The following is a 19,840-nucleotide window of genomic DNA, read 5'->3' on the forward strand; positions in this document are numbered from 1 at the left end:
GAGTCCTGGTATTATGTGCATGATGATATGTGCAAGTTATTGTTTATAAGTTTAATATTGTTCTTGGGATTCTTATCTCCATATTTAGGAGTTAGACTGGCCGGTAGGTTTCTCTTTCACTGTACATGTTATGTTTTGATATCAAAGTTACATCTTTCCTCATAAAATATATTATTGAATGCTCCCTCTTTTGCTTTCTTTGCAAGTTATCATAAACATTAAAATTATTTGTTCCCTAAATATTTGAAAGAAGTCACCCAACATTGTGTCTGGAAATTTCTTTATAAGAAGTTTTTAATCTGTTTGGGACGTTGAGACAGGCGGGTCATGAGGTCAGGAGTTCGAGAACAGCCTGACCAACATGGTGAAGCCCTGTCTCTGCTAAAAATACAGAAATTACCCAGGTGTGGTGGTGCTCGCCTGTAATCCCAGCTACTCAGGAGGCTGAGGCAGGAGAATCACTTGAACCCAGGAGGTGGAGGTTGCAGTGAGCCGAGATTGCACCAGTGAACTCCAGGCTGGGCAAGAGACTGAGACTCCATCTCAAAAAACAAACAAACAAACAAACAAAAAACGTTATTACCTACTGCCAGCATTCCCTCAGTAGTTACAGAACTATTGGTAAACTTCTTAGTTCAGTTTTTAAAATGATACTTTTCAACAATTTGTGTATTTTACCTAAATTTTCAAATGCATTGGCTTAAAGTTGTTTATTGATTTCTGTATTATTATTTAATAATTGCATCATCTGGCATTTCTTTCCCTTTCATTCCTGATGTTAGTTATTGGTACTTTGTGTCACTCCTCTCTTCTCCTTACTCGGTCTCACTAGAGATTTGTCTCTTCAAAGAACCAATTTTGAGTTTAGTTCTTGCCACTTTCTATTTAAATCATATCTGTTCTTAGTTTTATTATTTCCTTTCTTCTGCTTTTTGAGGTAGGTGTTATTTCACTATTATTATCTAACTTCCTAATATGATGTTTAGCTCCATTTATTTTCAGTGTTTTTTCTTATGTAATATTAACTTTTAAAAATACACATTATTTGAAGCACTTTGTACCAAATGAACAGTATACATATACGTCATACAAATAGCTGAAAGGAACAATTCTGCATATTAATCACTATGCACACAAGTAAATGGACTAGTGAATGGGTTCCAGCGAATGAGTGTCTGAAATACTCACTCTTGGTGAATGGAATTTCAGAGCTTTGGCTCTTCCCGAATCATCAGCACAGACCCAGGAGCCTCTTCCAAGGAGACGCTCCCCAATGGAACAGGCCCAGAGTAGTCATAGACCTCACTGTTTCTGCTCATTTTAAAAACAATTTTACCTCTGACAACCACCATTTCCTGTAATATTTATCAGCGTTCCTCACTACACATGGTAGAGGCTTTGCAGAGATTCCCTTGCTCACCACAGAGGAATGCTTTCATGCAGAGCATAAGGCCAATCACTGGAAAAAAACTTGAAGAAGGAAAATCTCAGAGCCTACATCGCTGCCGTCTGGGATGCACACCCAAACTCCATGAGAAATAGCCCAGGAACTTATGAGAAGCACCAGCTGAGTGTGCTTTAGGTATTCAGAGAAGCCTCCCAGCCAACATCAACCTTTCAAAAGGAAGCAGGAAGAAAGATATTCCCAAAGAGAGTCACTCGTTCTCCCTATAGATAGCATCTCCAGATCATCCACTTGTTATTTCTACATAGATGTCTCTTCTTCCCACGGGATCTGAGCCATCCACAGGACATCCAGACATCCAGGTGAGCTCCTCCGACTGTTTCTGGAATACAAATGTTCCTGCTCTGCAGGCATGGAGGCAGGTGTGACCAATGTTCTTTGTGTGTTGAAGCTGGCAGTGGTCGGCCTGGGGCTTCTGGTGACCCTGAGGAGATTGAGCTGTTAAGCTTTTGGGTTAGTGAAAGACAACACGTGTGTTTGAATTGAAGCCTCCAGGTGCCCAAAGTGCATTCCTTGCTGTTCATCTATTCTCTGTTTCTGATTTTCTTTCTACTCTGATTCTCTTTCTTTAGTTCTTGCCACATTTATCCTTCTTTGGTCTTATACATGAGTGTGATTTTGTCTGTTTTGCTGCCATAGGAAGCCAGAGAATCAGGGCTGAGGGAAATTTACTATCCATGCCATGTTATACTGCAGGTGAGAAAACTATGACTTGAGAAATGAAAGAACTTGCTCTGTGTCACCAGAGATCCGGCGGGTGAGCCACAACAGCCGCAGAGAAGATGCCTCAACAACAAAAATAAAATAATTTCCAAAGGAATTTTTCTATTTGATATTGCAAGAAGGAAATTGAAGTAGTCACCAAAAGAAAAATCAGGATTTTGTTTTTCTTTTCTGAGTATATGGTTTTTTTTTAATTACACATGAAATGTGTGAAGGGGACACCGCCATCAGTCAGAGCTTTAGGCTCCAAGGTGATTGAATTGGTTCAAAGTGTCATGCAAGTGGTGACAAGGCGCCATCTGTTTTTGTTCTCATGATCCTTACTCCACAACTTCAAGAGGGAAAGAAATGTCACCTACTATATCTTCTTTCAATTACATTCAATTCTACTACTTGGAGCCTACTTCCTATTGAACTAGTAGGCAAATTGCTGTCCAGCAGTTAAACACTGGAAGTGAATCTCTCAAATCAAGCTCAGAATCTTGTAAAAGTGCTGAAGTGAAGCAGAGACATTTAGGAAGGTTTCTCTAGTCTTCGGTCAACACTGGCCACAGCTAAGAGGCCCACTGTTGACAGCTCCATGGTCCCTTGAAATCAAATGGTTCTGCTGCTGCCTCAAGCTGGGACATATTCACAGACATCTCCAGTGACTGGTACCAGTTTCTCTAAACATAGCACATAAGTCCTTTCTCATAATTCCCTGAAATCTCTGTCCTCAGATCCTTCCACCTCCTCTGGGACACTTCACAGAGGCTGGCTACATCCTGTCCGCACAGAACCCACACAATCGCTTTGCCTTCTCACTGTCAGGGAATCTCACGCCTCATTCTCACTGATTCCACTCATGTCTCTCCCTCCTCCCACCACTGGGGAGCTCAAACTTTGGTCAAGTAACCAGGATGGGGGCTGTCTGCAGATAGTTTCATTTTTTCGTTTTGCAACTAAACCTCCTCCTTAGCTTTAAGGCAGCTACATCATGGCTGGCTTTTGAATAGAAATGTGTACTATTCCCCAACCTGAATCTTCACCCTTGCCTCTTCATCCTGAGAGTTCTTGCCCTCACCCCCACCCCCCACCCCACAGTCATAGATGCTCAGGCTGGTATGTTGAGTGGAAAGATACCTGTTCTGTGTATGGACAGCCCTATGCTCACCTGGTATCTATCACCAGCTTGGTGATCCATCATGTTCCTCTGTCCCCTTACGGATCCTGATAAAGGGAAAGGAAAATGGATGCCAACTACACCTAAAACCTCTAATGAAACTACAATAGCCATATTGCCCTGTACCTGTCTGTTCTCCCAACACCTTCTCCAGCCAAGCATACCTCTGCTTCTCCTCAAGCAAAGCTAAGAGATGAATTTTTATCCTTCTCTAAATACTTAACTGTTGTCTCTAAAGTAGTTTCTTTGGAGACTGAACAGTACACTTCCAGGATTTGTTCAGCAAAGCACTCCATGCCTTTGTTCAGGTAAGAATGGTTTTGCACGTGCCTCTGGCCACCTCGTTGATAAGTCGAAGGACATGCTTACTGGGCAGAGTATTAGCTAGTCTGGGCTGCAGGCACTGAAGGAGCCCACGGAAGGAAATACTCCTAGTCTTCCTTAAACTCACAACGGGGTAATGGGGTCTTTTCACCATTTGAAAACCAATTACCTGCCAGAGCTCATAGAGAATGGACTAATTCTGAAACTGAAACTCCTTGTCTCACCTCCTTGATTCTCATAATAAACACAATTTTCCTCTTTCTCTCTCTTCACCTACTTCAACAGTTAGAAAGGTGTTATTCAGTCCTCCTGAGCAGTCAACAGAGTGCACATCTCAGCTGTGTGCCTGCTCACATCTGGGCTTCAAAATGGACCGAGACCATATTTCATGGGTCTAAGTATCCCCTGGCCAACGCTTTCTATAAAAAAGATTGTCCTGAGGACAAATACAGCAACATTTTCACCTGCCTCTTACTAATAACTTAGAATAAGAGTAATGAGAATTGGCAAAAGGGAAAGAAAGAAAGGGAGAGAGTGAAATTCTACAGGAAATGACCTGAGAGATACTAGAAACCACAGGTCGTGTTCCAATTTCCCAAGCAGAACAGAGTCTGTACAAACCGAGCATCACTAATTAGAAAATCTGAAATCCAAAATGCCCCCAAATACAAAATCTTTTGAGCACTGATGTGACTCCACAAGTGGACAATTCCACACATTAATTCTTAACACAAACTTTGCTTTTGGCACAAAGTTATTTAAAATATTATATAAAATTACTTCGGGTGTGTGTACAACTTATTATGAAACATAAATGAATTTTATATTTAGATTTGGGTCCCAGTCCCAAGATATCTCATCATATATATATAATAAAATACATCCAGAACCAGTAGATTCCCTGGGGGTTTACTGCATATATATATATATATATATACACACACACACACACACACATAATGCATTATATATATGCAAATATCCCCAAATCTGAAAAAACTCTGAAATTTGAAATACTTCTGATCCCAAGCATTTCAGAGAAAGGATACTCAATCCGTCTTCAGAGAGGTAATAAAGGAAAAGTTCAAAAAACCATCCCAAGGCAGATCCAGGACACCTCTGTCACCAGGATGAAAGAAGTCCCAAGCACTCATGTGTTATTTGTGGTGAAGCTTTGAGGGCTTCTTCTCAAGGGAGTTTATGAGAGAGCCAGCGTTTCCAGATCAAAATCCTGACCCAGGTTCGTGGCAATAGGCATGGAAACTGAAATGAACAAGCACTCGACAAAGCTCAGTGACTAAATGAGTGTGCAAAGCGGAGAGAGGAAGAGGGCCATTGTAATTCTAAGACTTTGGTGGTACCTATCACTTTGAGAAACCTGGAAGAATGATAAAAGTATAGGAATTTTCTCTTTGATATTATAATGTCCCAGGCTCTGAGAAAACCAGTGGCATGTGTTAGTTCCAACAACCTTCACATGAAAACCCCTCAAGGTTATACTATCTTCCTGACAAAGATGGAAAAAGTAAGCTGAAGTATTTTCTCTAGGAGGAACCGTTGAGTGGGTAGACATAAGTTCAATTTCTTCCATATAGATTTCAGCTGATAACTGTGATGCTCCTTAAGCAGATCGATTTAAAGTCCAGGCCAGGGGTAAACCATGGAGATCATTTACAGCTGTTACAAATGAAGGATAACTGTCCATGTAATCCCTGATGCACAGAAGGGGCTACAAGAAAGGAGAGTGGAGTGGTGGAGGACAGAGCTGTGGAAAACATCTAAGTTGGTGGAGCTAAGGAAAGAATAAGAGGTGGTTTCTGCATAGTAAAAATAAATCAAGAGAGTGAAACTTCTTAGAAATTGTACTTATGAAGAGTTCTAGAGTCTGGGAAATCAAGCAAGGTAACTACATATAACCTCCATGAGTCTGGCTATAGGCTCTATCAGGCATGGCTCTGTAAGAATGAGGGTAACTTGCTTTTATCCATTTGCTTGTCAGTCATTCATTCACCGTACTTTCCTTTGCAGCAGCTGAGAGAACCATGGCGACAGCTCCCACTGCTGCTTTCAGAGCCCTCATGGATGGAGTGACAAGATCTCCCCAGAGTCCCCGACCCCAGTGAACTCCTTATTAGAGAGGCTGCCTTCCCCGTGATGGTGAATGACAAGGGCCAGGTGCTCATTGCTGCCTTCTGCTACGGCCAAGGCTGCCTCGTGGTTGTGTCCCATGAGGGCTACCTGTTGCATGCTGGCTTGGCTCCATTTCTCCTCAATACAGTGAGCTGGCTCTGTTCTTGTCCTGGGGATCCCGTAGGAGTGCACCCATCCTTGGCAGCACTAGGAAATGTCGTGCAGACTGTGGTGTTGAGGCATAGATTGAGCCAGAACCAGGACTGTCCTGGGGGTTAACGGCATCAGTGCCTTCGATGACACCATGACTGCAACGCTGATCCAGTCTGGGACATGGAGAGGCTTACTTATCCGGGGCCAGGCCTGGTACTGGGTCAGCAAGCTCGGCCATGACAAGGTGCTGTCCAGGTTCCTTGGGATCAAGGTGACAAGTATGGCTGGAGTGTACTTCCCCGACACCTGTGGGGACAGAGAGCTCTTCAAGGTCTCTTAAGAAGGTTCCAAGATCCCACTCCATGTCAGGTGAGTGTCTGTTCCCCTATTAGGGAGTCTGACTCAGGATAAACAACAGAGTTGGTTTCCCTTGTCAACGAGCTTCCATTTCAATACAGATTGTTTTTAACTTAGTTTGGAACCACCACAAATCAAAAGCAGGATGATTAAAAGGCACCAAGACACAAGAGAGACTGGGCCCTCACTGCCACTCCCTCCTGTGCCCAAAGCTGAATAGAAAAGCTTGTCTTACTCACCACTCTGTTTCCCTGCCTAGTGCCTGGAACATGGAGTGTTTATCAATATTTCTTAAATAAATGAAATTGCAATACGGCTTTAATCTTTCCCCAATTATTTTGCACAAAACTTTTGGTCATATTGGTGGTCATATTGGATAAGAGAAAACTTTCCAATTGTCTCCTCGTTCCCACCCTTGCATATATGCAGGAGTCAGTACTTCTGAGAATGTTTTTAGCAATATTTTGTGGGGGATGACGATGAAAACTGCCAAGGGAAATAATCAGGTTTTAATTAAATTTCTTGGCCCTTGACATTGTATGGTCCCCCTTTTGAAGGGACCCCAGAGAGGTGGAAGAATCTAGACGCAGAGTATTCAGGGAATGATAGAAGGATTTATGTGCTATGTCTGGAGAAGTGTGGCTGCAGTGTACTTCACTGACACCTCTGGGGACAGAAGCCAGTTTGAGGTCTCTAAGAAGTGGCTCAATATCCCACTCCATGTAATGTGAGTGATACTTCCCTAAAAGGAGTCTGAAGCATGTTCAATATCAGTCCTATACCCCCATTTTCAAGGAGGTTTCAGTCTAGCAGAGGAGAAATTGGTCACTGTGTAATGGAAGAGTTACAAATTGCCGATGTAATTCTAAATCTTACATGCTATGGATAAGGGACAACATCTTCTGCTTTTTCTGTGCTATGCACTGAGTATTAAATGTCTTCAGAGCAGGTTATTTTTCTGTTTTATTTGCTATTGTGCCTCCCAGTTCTAAATAGTTGGAAAGAGATGGTGGATAAGTGGAGAAAACAACTGTAAAATTCATGGGAAACAAGAATCGTGTCTATTTTGCTTACCACTGGATCACTAGCATATAGTGCAATATCTGGCTTACAGTAAGTGCTATTAAACATGGAGTAAATGAAGGAAATCTAAGGCAACGTAGTCCAGGGACAGCAGGGAGACTGCAACATGTTACAGTCTACGTCCCTAATTCAGGGATTTCCTTCCCCAGGCATGGAGTGGGACCCCTGGGTGAGGGTATGTCTGAATGGAAAGTGGGGCAGCAGGGTGGTGATGAAGCCAGAGGAAATCTTGTAGCAACTTCTTCCACAGAGGAGCAGGATCACTCTGTCTAAAGAGAGAGAAAAATGGGACAAATGATGGGATTTCTCATAATGCTAAGATTGGATCGAATGAACTATGACTGTCCTGTGACTTGAATCCCAAGAAATTGACAAGTGAAGCTCTTCCTCATTTAACTAATTCGTTTGTCTACACAAATCGACTTCAGTCTTTGGCACAGATGAATAGTGTTCCATGGGGTGGCCATAGCATGCTTATTCAACCATGGAAATTTGGATTAGATCTAATACTTATTGTTACTCAAAATTTGAAAATGAATAACTTTATATGTCATTGCATACAAGTGCAAGCATTTCTTTGGCATATGGTCCAGGAAAGTCAGCAGCTAGTTAAAAAATATTTATATTTGAAATAATAGATGCTGACAAATTGTCATTTTAAAAGGGTATACACCAATCTGCACTTGTAACAAAAATATAGCCCTAGACTGTTGTTAGTACTGGATAGAATGAATTTTTGTTTGATATTATTGTTAGTACAGATGTGAAAAAATGTTATTTTAATTTGTGTTTCTCAGGTCGCAAATGTAGAGGATGATTTTATATATTTATGTTCATTTATATTTCTTCTATAAATCATCTATTTCATTCTATTTAGCATTTGTCTTTTCCTTATTGGTTACTAAGAGCTGTTACAGAAAACACTTCTTTGTCTATTTTACATGTTGAGAATATTTCCTTCCATTTGTTTTTTATTCTTATTTTTGGTGTAATATATATGTTTTATATCTGTATGTGGTCAAATCTGTCAGCCTTTTTCTTTATAACATCTTTTATTGTTTAGAAAATCTGTCATTACAAATTTATTAAAATAGTTTTCTATATTTTCTTCTAATACTTTTATGGTTATACGTTTTACATTTAGATATTTAATTTATATGCATTTTTGTATTATATCACGTATATTATTTCTAAATGTATGGCCAGTTATGATAGCATCTTTGACCTTTCAAAAGTCAATATTTTATTGATTGACATTAATGGTTACTTTTTCATGTAATCAGCTTTCACATGTATATTAATTTGCTTTTCCTCTGTCCTCTGGACTACTGACCTATTCATCTAATTCTGCACCAACCATACTGCTTTTTTACTACAACTTTGAAGCAAGTTTCACCATCTGAGAAAACAAATTTTTCTCTGTATCCCCATATTATGTTACTCAACATTTCCAAAAATCTCTTATGTGTTTTCTTGGATACTTATGTTTGCAGATTAAACTGTAGAATCAGCTTATCAATTTCTTTTAATATATGTCAGGATTTTTAGCAGGATTATATTCAATGTAGAGATTATTTAGGGATAGTTAACATCTTACTTTTTTTTATTTACAACTTTTGTTTTAAGTTCAAGGGTACATGTTCAGGATGTGCGGGTTGTTACACAGGTAAATATGTGCCATGGTGGTTTGCTGCACAGATCATCCTATCACCCAGGTATTAAGCCCAGCATTCACTGACTATTCTTCCTGATCCTCTTCCTTCTCCCACCCCCGACCCTTCGACAGGCCCCAGTGTGTGTTGTTCTCCCCATGTGTCCATGTGTTCTCATCATTTAACTTCCACTTACAAGTGAGAACATGCAGTATTTGGTTTCCTGTTTCTGACTTACTTTGCTGAGGATAATGGCCTCCAGCTCCATCTATGTTCCTGCAACTGACTTGATCTCATTCCTTTTTAAGGCTGCATAGTATTCCATAGTGTATATGTATCACATTTTCTTTATTCAGTCTATCAATAATTAACATCTTAAAATATTGAATCTACTCATCTAGGAACAAAAATGTGTCTTTATTTATTCAAGTATTGCTTTCTATTTTTTACCAAGTCTTACAGATTTTCCCAGAAAGGCTTTGCAGAATTCTCAGTAGAATTATTCTTGGTCATTAAAATTTGTTGCCATTTTATAAACTATAAAATTGTATTATTCTATTAATAATGGAACATTTTATAATTATCTATTCCTACTTAATAGAACAATTATTAAAATTTGTGTTTATCTTGAATTTAAACAACTTGCTCAACTCTTTCATTAGTTATAATAGTCTGTCAGTTGATTCTCTTATGTTTTCCACTACTTGCCAATAAATAATGGAAACTTTTGCTGGTTGCATTGTAATGTTTATTTATTTTGTTAGCTAGGATGTCCATTATCCATTAAAATTATGATTGGTATCAGTGACAGACAGCAGCCTTGCTTTTTTTCCTGATTTCACAGGAATGCTTCTCACGTTGTATATATATTTTTTTTTTTTTTTTTTTTTTTTTTTTTTTAAGGAGTCTTGCTGTGTCGCACAGGCTGGAGTGGTGCGGTGGCACAATCTTGGCTAACTGCAACCTCCGTCTCCCTGGATCAAGCAGTTCTTCTGCCTCAGCCTCCTGAGTAACTGGGACTCCAGGCGTGTACTACCATGCCTGGCTAATTTTTGTATTTTTAGTAGAGATGGAGTTTCTCCATATTGACCAGACTGGTCTCAAACTGGTGACCTTGTGATTTGCCCATCTTTGCATCCCAAATGATGGGATTACAGGCCTGAGCCACCGTGCCTGGAACAATACTACATATTCTAACGGATACTCAGTCTGTACAGATAAGAAGGTTTCTTTCCTAAAATTTAGTTTTTTGTTTTTTTGAATGAAAAATAAATTTTGTCAGCTGCTTTCTTGTTATCTACAGGAATAGTGAGAAAATTGATTGCTTTATTTATTTATTTATTTATTTGTTTGTTTATGCTGCATCACATTAATTCCAGAGTCAGAGCATTTAACCACTAAGCTATACTGATATGTTTTAGAAGCCTCTCCCTCCAAAAACTCAAGAGTCGAAACAAAAAGGATGTTTCTGTTTATGCATCACTAGGCTTAATATTTTGTAAACTACAACATCTCTTTCTCTAGATATTGTTGTTTCATGGTAACAGCAGCAATGTGTGTTCACTCCTAGAAAATCTCAACCATAAAGAGTTTTTCTTTCGTTTTGTTTTTGAAGATATTAACTTGAAAAATTAGTCATGAAACCTCTAGGCAGAATTGATGCTCAAATTAAAATGCTATTCATTGATTTGAAAGGGAAACGAGAAACTGTCAGAGTGCATTCTCAACTTTACACTGAAAATGAATTAAGAAGTACCTTACAGTGGTTGTTGTCACAGTATTCAGTGAAATCAACAAATAAAAATGTGAACTATGTAACTTATTTTTCTGATGATGAAAATAAAATCAGAAAAAATATAGAAAAGCATTTTTAAAAACCCCTCTGGGTAGCGATTCTACCCAGAGCTCACTGAAAATAACATTCTAATATATACTCTTCCAGTCACTTGTCTATACTTTCAATAACACTTTCAATAGTAGTTTGGATTTTTCTGTGTACACTGTTTCTATAAGCTGCGGTTTCACTCATTTTCAATTGTTGCATTTTAACACAATTATGTCTGTACCAAGAGATGTGATTAAAACACAATTTAATACCATATTAAAATACTTTCACAGTTTTAAGAAGTGGTTATGCTTTGGTGACTTAACTGATAACAAGGAATGGACTAAACATTTTTCTTCATATAATAATTCCAGTGGGTCTACTTAAAAACAGTGAAAAGTAAATATAACAAAAGATAGTTCAGAGCTCTGACAAGGACAACTTGAGAATTTCACAGCCTTTTAAAATTTTGTGTGTGTGAATGTGTGCACATGTGTGTGGATATAAGCAGTTCAAATTTATAAGCAGGACTACTCTCTAAGAGAGTGTGAGACTGTTTTCCGAGCTTTATTTATCTTTTTAACTATTTAAATAAACAACTTATAAATCAGGATAGTCAACAGAATGTTTACTAAGACAGTAGTTCATCCTGGAAAACGTATCTGGGAGAATGTATGCACCCATTTCAAGATATATTCTGTCTATAGATAAAAATGCCATCATTTTGTGATATTAATTACTGCTAGTTAAAACTGAAGGCGTATAAAGGAAGATTAAAATAGCATTTCTTCTCTTGCGTCTTAAGGTTTTGTACCAAACAAGCTCAGATCTTGGGTATTCTCTTCTGCTCTATTTTACACTCACATGTCCTACAGGCACTAATGTGAGTGTATCCAGTATAGCAACAGTCCAGGGCTATATTTTTGTTATAAGTGCAGATTGGTGTATACCCTTTTAAAATGACAATTTGTCAGCATCTATTATTTCAAATATAAATATTTTTTAACTAGCTGCTGACTTTCTTGAACCATATGCCAAAGAAATGCTTGCACTTGTATGCAATGACATATAAAGTTATTCATTTTCAAATTTTGAGTAACAATAAGTATTAGATCTAATCCAAATTTCCATGGTTGAATAAGCATGCTATGGCCACCCCATGGAACACTATTCATCTGTGCCAAAGACTGAAGTCGATTTGTGTAGACAAACGAATTAGTTAAATGAGGAAGAGCTTCACTTGTCAATTTCTTGGGATTCAAGTCACAGGACAGTCATAGTTCATTCGATCCAATCTTAGCATTATGAGAAATCCCATCATTTGTCCCATTTTTCTCTCTCTTTAGACAGAGTGATCCTGCTCCTCTGTGGAAGAAGTTGCTACAAGATTTCCTCTGGCTTCATCACCACCCTGCTGCCCCACTTTCCATTCAGACATACCCTCACCCAGGGGTCCCACTCCATGCCTGGGGAAGGAAATCCCTGAATTAGGGACGTAGACTGTAACATGTTGCAGTCTCCCTGCTGTCCCTGGACTATGTTGCCTTAGATTTCCTTCATTTATTCCATGTTTAATAGCACTTACTGTAAGCCAGATATTGCACTATATGCTAGTGATCCAGTGGTAAGCAAAATAGACACGATTCTTGTTTCCCAAAACAATTTTATAGTGGTTTTCTCCACTTATCCACCATCTCTTTCCAACTATTTAGAACTGGGAGGCACAATAGCAAATAAAACAGAAAAATAACCTGCTCTGAAGACATTTAATACTCAATGCATAGCACAGAAAAAGCAAAAGATGTTGTCCCTTATCCATAGCATGTAAGATTTAGAATTACATCGGCAATTTGTAACTCTTCCATTACACAGTGACCAATTTCTCCTCTGCTAGACTGGAACCTCCTTGAAAATGGGGGTATAGGACTGATATTGAACATGCTTCAGACTCCTTTTAGGGAAGTATCACTCACATTACATGGAGTGGGATATTGAGCCACTTCTTAGAGACCTCAAACTGGCTTCTGTCCCCAGAGGTGTCAGTGAAGTACACTGCAGCCACACTTCTCCAGACATAGCACATAAATCCTTCTATCATTCCCTGAATACTCTGCGTCTAGATTCTTCCACCTCTCTGGGGTCACTTCACAAGGGGGACCATACAATGTCAAGGGCCAAGAAATTTAATTAAAACCTGATTATTTCCCTTGGCAGTTTTCATCGTCATCCCCCACAAAATATTGCTAAAAACATTCTCAGAAGTACTGACTCCTGCATATATGCAAGGGTGGGAACGAGGAGACAATTGGAAAGTTTTCTCTTATCCAATATGACCGCCAATATGACCAAAAGTTTTGTGCAAAATAATTGGGGAAAGATTAAAGCCGTATTGCAACTTCATTTATTTAAGAAATATTGATAAACACTCCGTGTTCCAGGCACTAGGCAGGGAAACAGAGTGGTGAGTAAGACAAGCTTTTCTGTTCAGCTTTGGGCACAGGAGGGAGTGGCAGTGAGGGCCCAGTCTCTCTTGTGTCTTGGTGCCTTTTAATCATCCTGCTTTTGATTTGTGGTGGTTCCAAACTGAGTCAAAAACAATCTGTATTGAAATGGAAGCTCGTTGACAAGGGAAACCAACTCTGTTGTTTACCCTGAGTCAGACTCCCTAATAGGGGAACAGACACTCACCTGACATGGAGTGGGATCTTGGAACCTTCTTAAGAGACCTTGAAGAGCTCTCTGTCCCCACAGGTGTCGGGGAAGTACACTCCAGCCACACTTGTCACCTTGATCCCAAGGAACCTGGACAGCACCTTGTCATGGCCAAGCTTGCTGACCCAGTACCAGGCCCGGCCCCGGATAAGTAAGCCTCTCCATGTCCCAAACTGGATCAACATTGCAGTCATGGTGTCATCGAAGGCACTGATGCCGTAAACCCGCAGGGCAGTCCTGGTTCTGGCTCAATCTATGCCTCAACACCACAGTCTGCACGACATTTCCTAGTGCTGCCAAGGATGGGTGCACTCCTACGGGATCCCCGGGACAAGAACAGAGTCAGCTCACTGTATTGAGGAGACATGGAGCCAAGCCAGCATGCAACAGGTAGCCCTCATGGGACACAACCATGAGGCATCTTGGCCGTAGCAGAAGGCAGCAATGAGCACCTGGCCCTTGTCATTCACCATCACGGGGAAGGTAGACTCTCCAATAAGGAGTTCACTGGGGTCGGGGACTCTGGGGAGATCTTGTCACTCCATCCATGAGGGCTCTGAAAGCAGCAGTGGGAGCTGTCGCCATGGTTCTCTCAGCTGCTGCAAAGGAAAGTACGGTGAATGAATGAATGACAAGCAAATGGATAAAAGCAAGTTACCCTCATTCTTACAGAGCCATGCCTGATAGAGCCTATAGCCAGACTCATGGAGGTTATATGTAGTTACCTTTCTTGATTTCCCAGACTCTAGAACTCTTCATAAGTATAATTTCTAAGAAGTTTCACTCTCTTGATTTATTTTTACTATGCAGAAACCACCTCTTATTCTTTCCTTAGCTCCACCAACTTAGATGTTTTCCACAGCTCTGTCCTCCACCACTCCACTCTCCTTTCTTGTAGCCCCTTCTGTGCATCAGGGATTACATGGACAGTTATCCTTCATTTGTAACAGCTGTAAATGATCTCCATGGTTTACCCCTGGCCTGGACTTTAAATCGATCTGCTTAAGGAGCATCACAGTTATCAGCTGAAATCTATATGGAAGAAATTGAACTTATGTCTACCCGCTCAACGGTTCCTCCTAGAGAAAATACTTGAGCTTACTTTTCCCATCTTTGTCGGGAAGATAGTATAACCTTGAGGGGTTTTCATGTGAAGGTTGTTGGAACTAATACATGCCACTGGTTTTCTCAGAGCCTGGGACATTATAATATCAAAGAGAAAATTCCTATACTTTTATCATTCTTCCAGGTTTCTCAAAGTGATAGGTACCACCAAAGTCTTAGAATTACGATGGCCCTCTTCCTCTCTCCGCTTTGCACACTCATTTAGTCATTGAGCTTTGTCGAGTGCTTGTTCATTTCAGTTTCCATGCCTATTGCCACGAACCTGGGTCAGGATTCTGATCTGGAAACGCCGGCTCTCTCATAAACTCCCTTGAGAAGAAGCCCTCAAAGCTTCACCACGAATAACACATGAGTGCTTGGGACTTCTTTCATCCTGGTGACAGAGGTGTCCTGGATCCACCTTGGGATGGTTTTTTGAACTTTTCCTTTATTACCTCTCTCAACACAGATTGAGTATCCCTTCTCTGAAATGCTTGGGATCAGAAGTATTTTAAATTTCAGAGTTTTTTCAGATTTTGGGATATTTGCATATATATAATGCATTATGTGTGTATGTGTGTGTATATATATATATATAAAATGCAGTAAACCCCCAGGGATTCTCCTGGTTCTGGATGTATTTTATTTTATATATATATATGATGAGCTATCTTGGGAATGGGATGCAAATCTAAATATAAAATTCATTTGTTTCATATTAAGTTGTACACACACCCGAAAGTAATTTTATATAATATTTTAAATAACTTTGTGCCAAAAGCAAAGTTTGTGTTAAGAATTAATGTGTGGAATTTTCCACTTGCGGAGTCACATCAGTGCTCAAAAGATTTTCTATTTGGGGGCATTTTGGATTTCAGATTTTCTAGTTAGGGATGCTCGGTTTGTACAGACTCTGTTCTGCTTGGGAAATTGGAACACGACCTGTGGTTTCTAGTATCAGTCAGGTCATTTCCTGTAGAATTTCATTCTCTCCCTTTCTTCCCTTCCCTTTTGCCAAGTCTCATTACTCTAATTTTAAATTATTAGTAAGGGGCAGGTGAAAATGTTGCCACAGTTGTTCTCAGGACAGCCTTTTTTACTGAAAGTACTGGCCAGGGGATCTTTAGATCCATGAAACATGGTCTCAGTCGATTCTGAAGCTGGGATGTGAGCAGGCACACAGCTGAGATGTGCACTCTGTTGACCGCTCAGGGGGACTGAATAGCACCTTTCTAACTGTTGAAGTTGGTGGAGAGAGGGAAGGAGGAGAATTGTGTTTATTATGAGAATCAAGGAGGCTAGACAAGGAGTTTCAGTTTCAGAATTAGCCCATACTCTATGAGCTCTGGCAGGTAATTGGTTTTCAAATGGCGAAAAGACCCCATTACCCCATTGTGAGTTTAAGGAAGACTAGGAGTGAGTATTTCCTTCCGTGGGCTCCTTCAGTGCCTGCAGCCCAGACTAGCTAATACTCTGCCCAGTAAGCATGTCCTTCGACTTATCAACGAGGTGGCCAGAGGCACGTGCAAAACCACTCTTAACTGAACAAAGGAATGGAGTGCTTTGCTGAACAAATCCTGGAAGTGTACTGTTCAGTCTCCAAAGAAACTACTTTAGAGACAACAGTTAAGTATTTAGAGAAGGATAAAAATTCATCTCTTAGCTTTGCTTGAGGAGAAGCAGAGGTATGCTTGGCTGGAGAAGGTGTTGGGAGAACAGACAGGTACAGGGCAATATGGCTATTGTAGTTTCATCAGAGGTTTTAGGTGTAGTTGGCATCCATTTTCCTTTCCCTTTATCAGGATCCGTAAGGGGACAGAGGAACATGATGGATCACCAAGCTGGTGATAGATACCAGGTGAGCATAGGGCTGTCCATACACAGAACAGGTATCTTTCCACTCAACATACCAGCCTGAGCATCTATGACTGTGGGGTGGGGGGTGGGGGTGAGGGCAAGAACTCTCAGGATGAAGAGGCAAGGGTGAAGATTCAGGTTGGGGAATAGTACACATTTCTATTCAAAAGCCAGCCATGATGTAGCTGCCTTAAAGCTAAGGAGGAGGTTTAGTTGCAAAACGAAAAAATGAAACTATCTGCAGACAGCCCCCATCCTGGTTACTTGACCAAAGTTTGAGCTCCCCAGTGGTGGGAGGAGGGAGAGACATGAGTGGAATCAGTGAGAATGAGGCGTGAGATTCCCTGACAGTGAGAAGGCAAAGCCATTGTGTGGGTTCTGTGCGGACAGGATGTAGCCAGCCTCTGTGAAGTGTCCCAGAGGAGGTGGAAGGATCTGAGGACAGAGATTTCAGGGAATTATGAGAAAGGACTTATGTGCTATATTTAGAGAAACTGGTACCAGTCACTGGAGATGTCTGTGAATATGTCCCAGCTTGAGGCAGCAGCAGAACCATTTGATTTCAAGGGACCATGGAGTTGTCAACAGTGGGCCTCTAAGCTGTGGCTAGTGTTGACCGAAGACTAGAGAAACCTTCCTAAATGTCTCTGCTTCACTTCAGCACTTTTACAAGATTCTGAGCTTGATTTGAGAGATTCACTTCCAGTGTTTAACTGCTGGACAGCAATTTGCCTACTAGTTCAATAGGAAGTAGGCTCCAAGTAGTAGAATTGAATGTAATTGAAAGAAGATATAGTAGGTAACATTTCTTTCCCTCTTGAGGTTGTGGAGTAAGGATCATGAGAACAAAAACAGATGGCGCCTTGTCACCACTTGCATGACACTTTGAACCAATTCAATCACCTTGGAGCCTAAAGCTCTGACTGATGGCGGTGTCCCCTTCACACATTCCATATGTAATTAAAAACCAAACCATACACTCAGCTAGAAAAGAAAAACAAAATCCTGATTTTTCTTTTGGTGACTACTTCAATTTCCTTCTTGCAATATCAAATAGAAAAATTCCTTTGGAAATTATTTTATTTTTGTTGTTGAGGCATCTTCTCTGCGGCTGTTGTGGCTCACCCGCCGGATCTCTGGTGACACAGAGCAAGTTCTTTCATTTCTCAAGTCATAGTTTTCTCACCTGCAGTATAACATGGCATGGATAGTAAATTTCCCTCAGCCCTGATTCTCTGGCTTCCTATGGCAGCAAAACAGACAAAAATCAGACTCGTGTATGATAAGACCAAAGAAGGATAAATGCGGCTAGTTCCAAAGAAAGAATCAGAGTAGAAAGAAAATCAGAAACAGAGAATAGATGAACAGCAAGGAATGCACTTTGGGCACCTGGAGGCTTCAATTCAAACACACGTGTTGTCTTTCACTAACCCAAAAGCTTAACAGCTCAATCTCCTCAGGGTCACCAGAAGCCCCAGGCCGACCACTGCCAGCTTCAACACACAAAGAACAGTGGTCACACCTGCCTCCATGCCTGCAGAGCAGGAACATTTGTATTCCAGAAACAGTCGGAGGAGCTCACCTGGATGTCTGGATGTCCTGTGGATGGCTCAGATCCCGTGGGAAGAAGAGACATCTATGTGGAAATAACAAGTGGATGATCTGGAGATGCTATCTATAGGGAGAACGAGTGACTCTCTTTGGGAATATCTTTCTTCCTGCTTCCTTTTGAAAGGTTGATGTTGGCTGGGAGGCTTCTCTGAATACCTAAAGCACACTCAGCTGGTGCTTCTCATAAGTTCCTGGGCTATTTCTCATGGAGTTTGGGTGTGCATCCCAGACGGCAGCGATGTAGGCTCTGAGATTTTCCTTCTTCAAGTTTTTTTCCAGTGATTGGCCTTATGCTCTGCCTGAAAGCATTCCTCTGTGGTGAGCAAGGGAATCTCTGCAAAGCCTCTACCATGTGTAGTGAGGAACGCTGATAAATATTACAGGAAATGGTGGTTGTCAGAGGTAAAATTGTTTTTAAAATGAGCAGAAACAGTGAGGTCTATGACTACTCTGGGCCTGTTCCATTGGGGAGCGTCTCCTTGGAAGAGGCTCCTGGGTCTGTGCTGATGATTCGGGAAGAGCCAAACCTCTGGAATTTGATTCACCAAGAGTGAGTATTTCACGCACTCATTCACTGGAACCCATTCACTAGTCCATTTACTTGTGTGCATAGTGCTTAATTTGCAGAATTTATTTGTTCCTTTCAGCTATTTGTATGACATATATGTATACTGTTCATTTGGTACAAAGTGCTTCAAATAATGTGTATTTTTAAAAGTTAATATTAGAGGAGAACAAAACACTGAAAATAAATGGAGCTAAACATCATATTAGGAAGTTAGATAATAATAGTGAAATAACACCTACCTCAAAAAGCAGAAGAAAGGAAATAATAAAACTAAGAACAGATATGATTTAAATAGAAAGTGGCAAGAACTAAACTCAAAATTGGTTCTTTGAAGAGACAAATCTCTAGTGAGACCGAGTAAGGAGAAGAGAGGAGTGACACAAAGTACCAATAACTAACATCAGGAATGAAAGGGAAAGAAATGCCAGATGATGCGATTACTAAATAATAATACAGAAATCAATAAACAACTTTAAGCCAATGCATTTGAAAATTTAGGTAAAATACACAAATTGTTGAAAAGCATCATTTTTAAAACTGAACTGAGAAGTTTACCAATAGTTCTGTAACTACTGAGGGAATGCTGGCAGTAGGTAATAACGTTTTTTTGTTGTTGCTTTGTTTTTGTTTTTGTTTTGTTTTTGTCTTGAGATGGAGTCTCAGTCTGTTGCCCAGGCTAGAGTGCAGTGGTGCAATCTCGGCTCACTGCAACCTCCACCTCCTGGGTTCAAGTGATTCTCCTGCCTCAGCCTCCTGAGTAGCTGGGATTACAGGCGAGCACCACCACACCTGGGTAATTTTTGTATTTTTAGCAGAGACAGGGTTTCACCATGTTGGTCAGGCTGGTCTCGAAAGCCTGACCTCATGACCCGCCTGTCTCAGCATCCCTAGCTGGTTAAAAACTTCTTATAAAGAAATTTTCAGACACAATGTTGGGTGACTTCTTTCAAATATTTAGGGAACAAGTAATTTTAATATTTATGACAACTTCCAAAAAAAAAAGAGGGAGCATTCAATAAATATATTTTATGAGGAAAGATATAACTTTGATATCAAAAGATAACAAGTACAGTGAAAGAGAAACCTACAGGCCAGTCTAATTCCTAAATATGGA

General features: G+C 40.3%; 1 protein-coding gene and 1 pseudogene across 2 annotated transcripts in view; one reads left to right on the plus strand and one right to left on the minus strand.

The window, feature by feature from the left end:
* Positions 1-5,716: 5,716 nt before the first annotated feature.
* Positions 5,717-19,840, plus strand: part of LOC115892363 — a 37,229-nt pseudogene continuing 23,105 nt past the window's right edge. The window contains exon 1 of the transcript XR_004052249.1: positions 5,717-6,326. The product of XR_004052249.1 is annotated as a TRPM8 channel-associated factor 2-like (transcript). The remainder of the gene's footprint in view (positions 6,327-19,840) is intronic.
* LOC104674930 (TRPM8 channel-associated factor 2) lies at positions 13,559-14,171 on the minus strand. The gene is given in 5 exon segments (XM_010379410.2): positions 13,559-13,809; positions 13,812-13,862; positions 13,865-14,005; positions 14,008-14,120; positions 14,122-14,171. Coding segments are annotated over 5 exon segments (606 nt in total).

Source organism: Rhinopithecus roxellana, chromosome 12, assembly GCF_007565055.1.
Source record: "Rhinopithecus roxellana isolate Shanxi Qingling chromosome 12, ASM756505v1, whole genome shotgun sequence".
NCBI lineage: Eukaryota > Metazoa > Chordata > Mammalia > Primates > Cercopithecidae > Rhinopithecus > Rhinopithecus roxellana.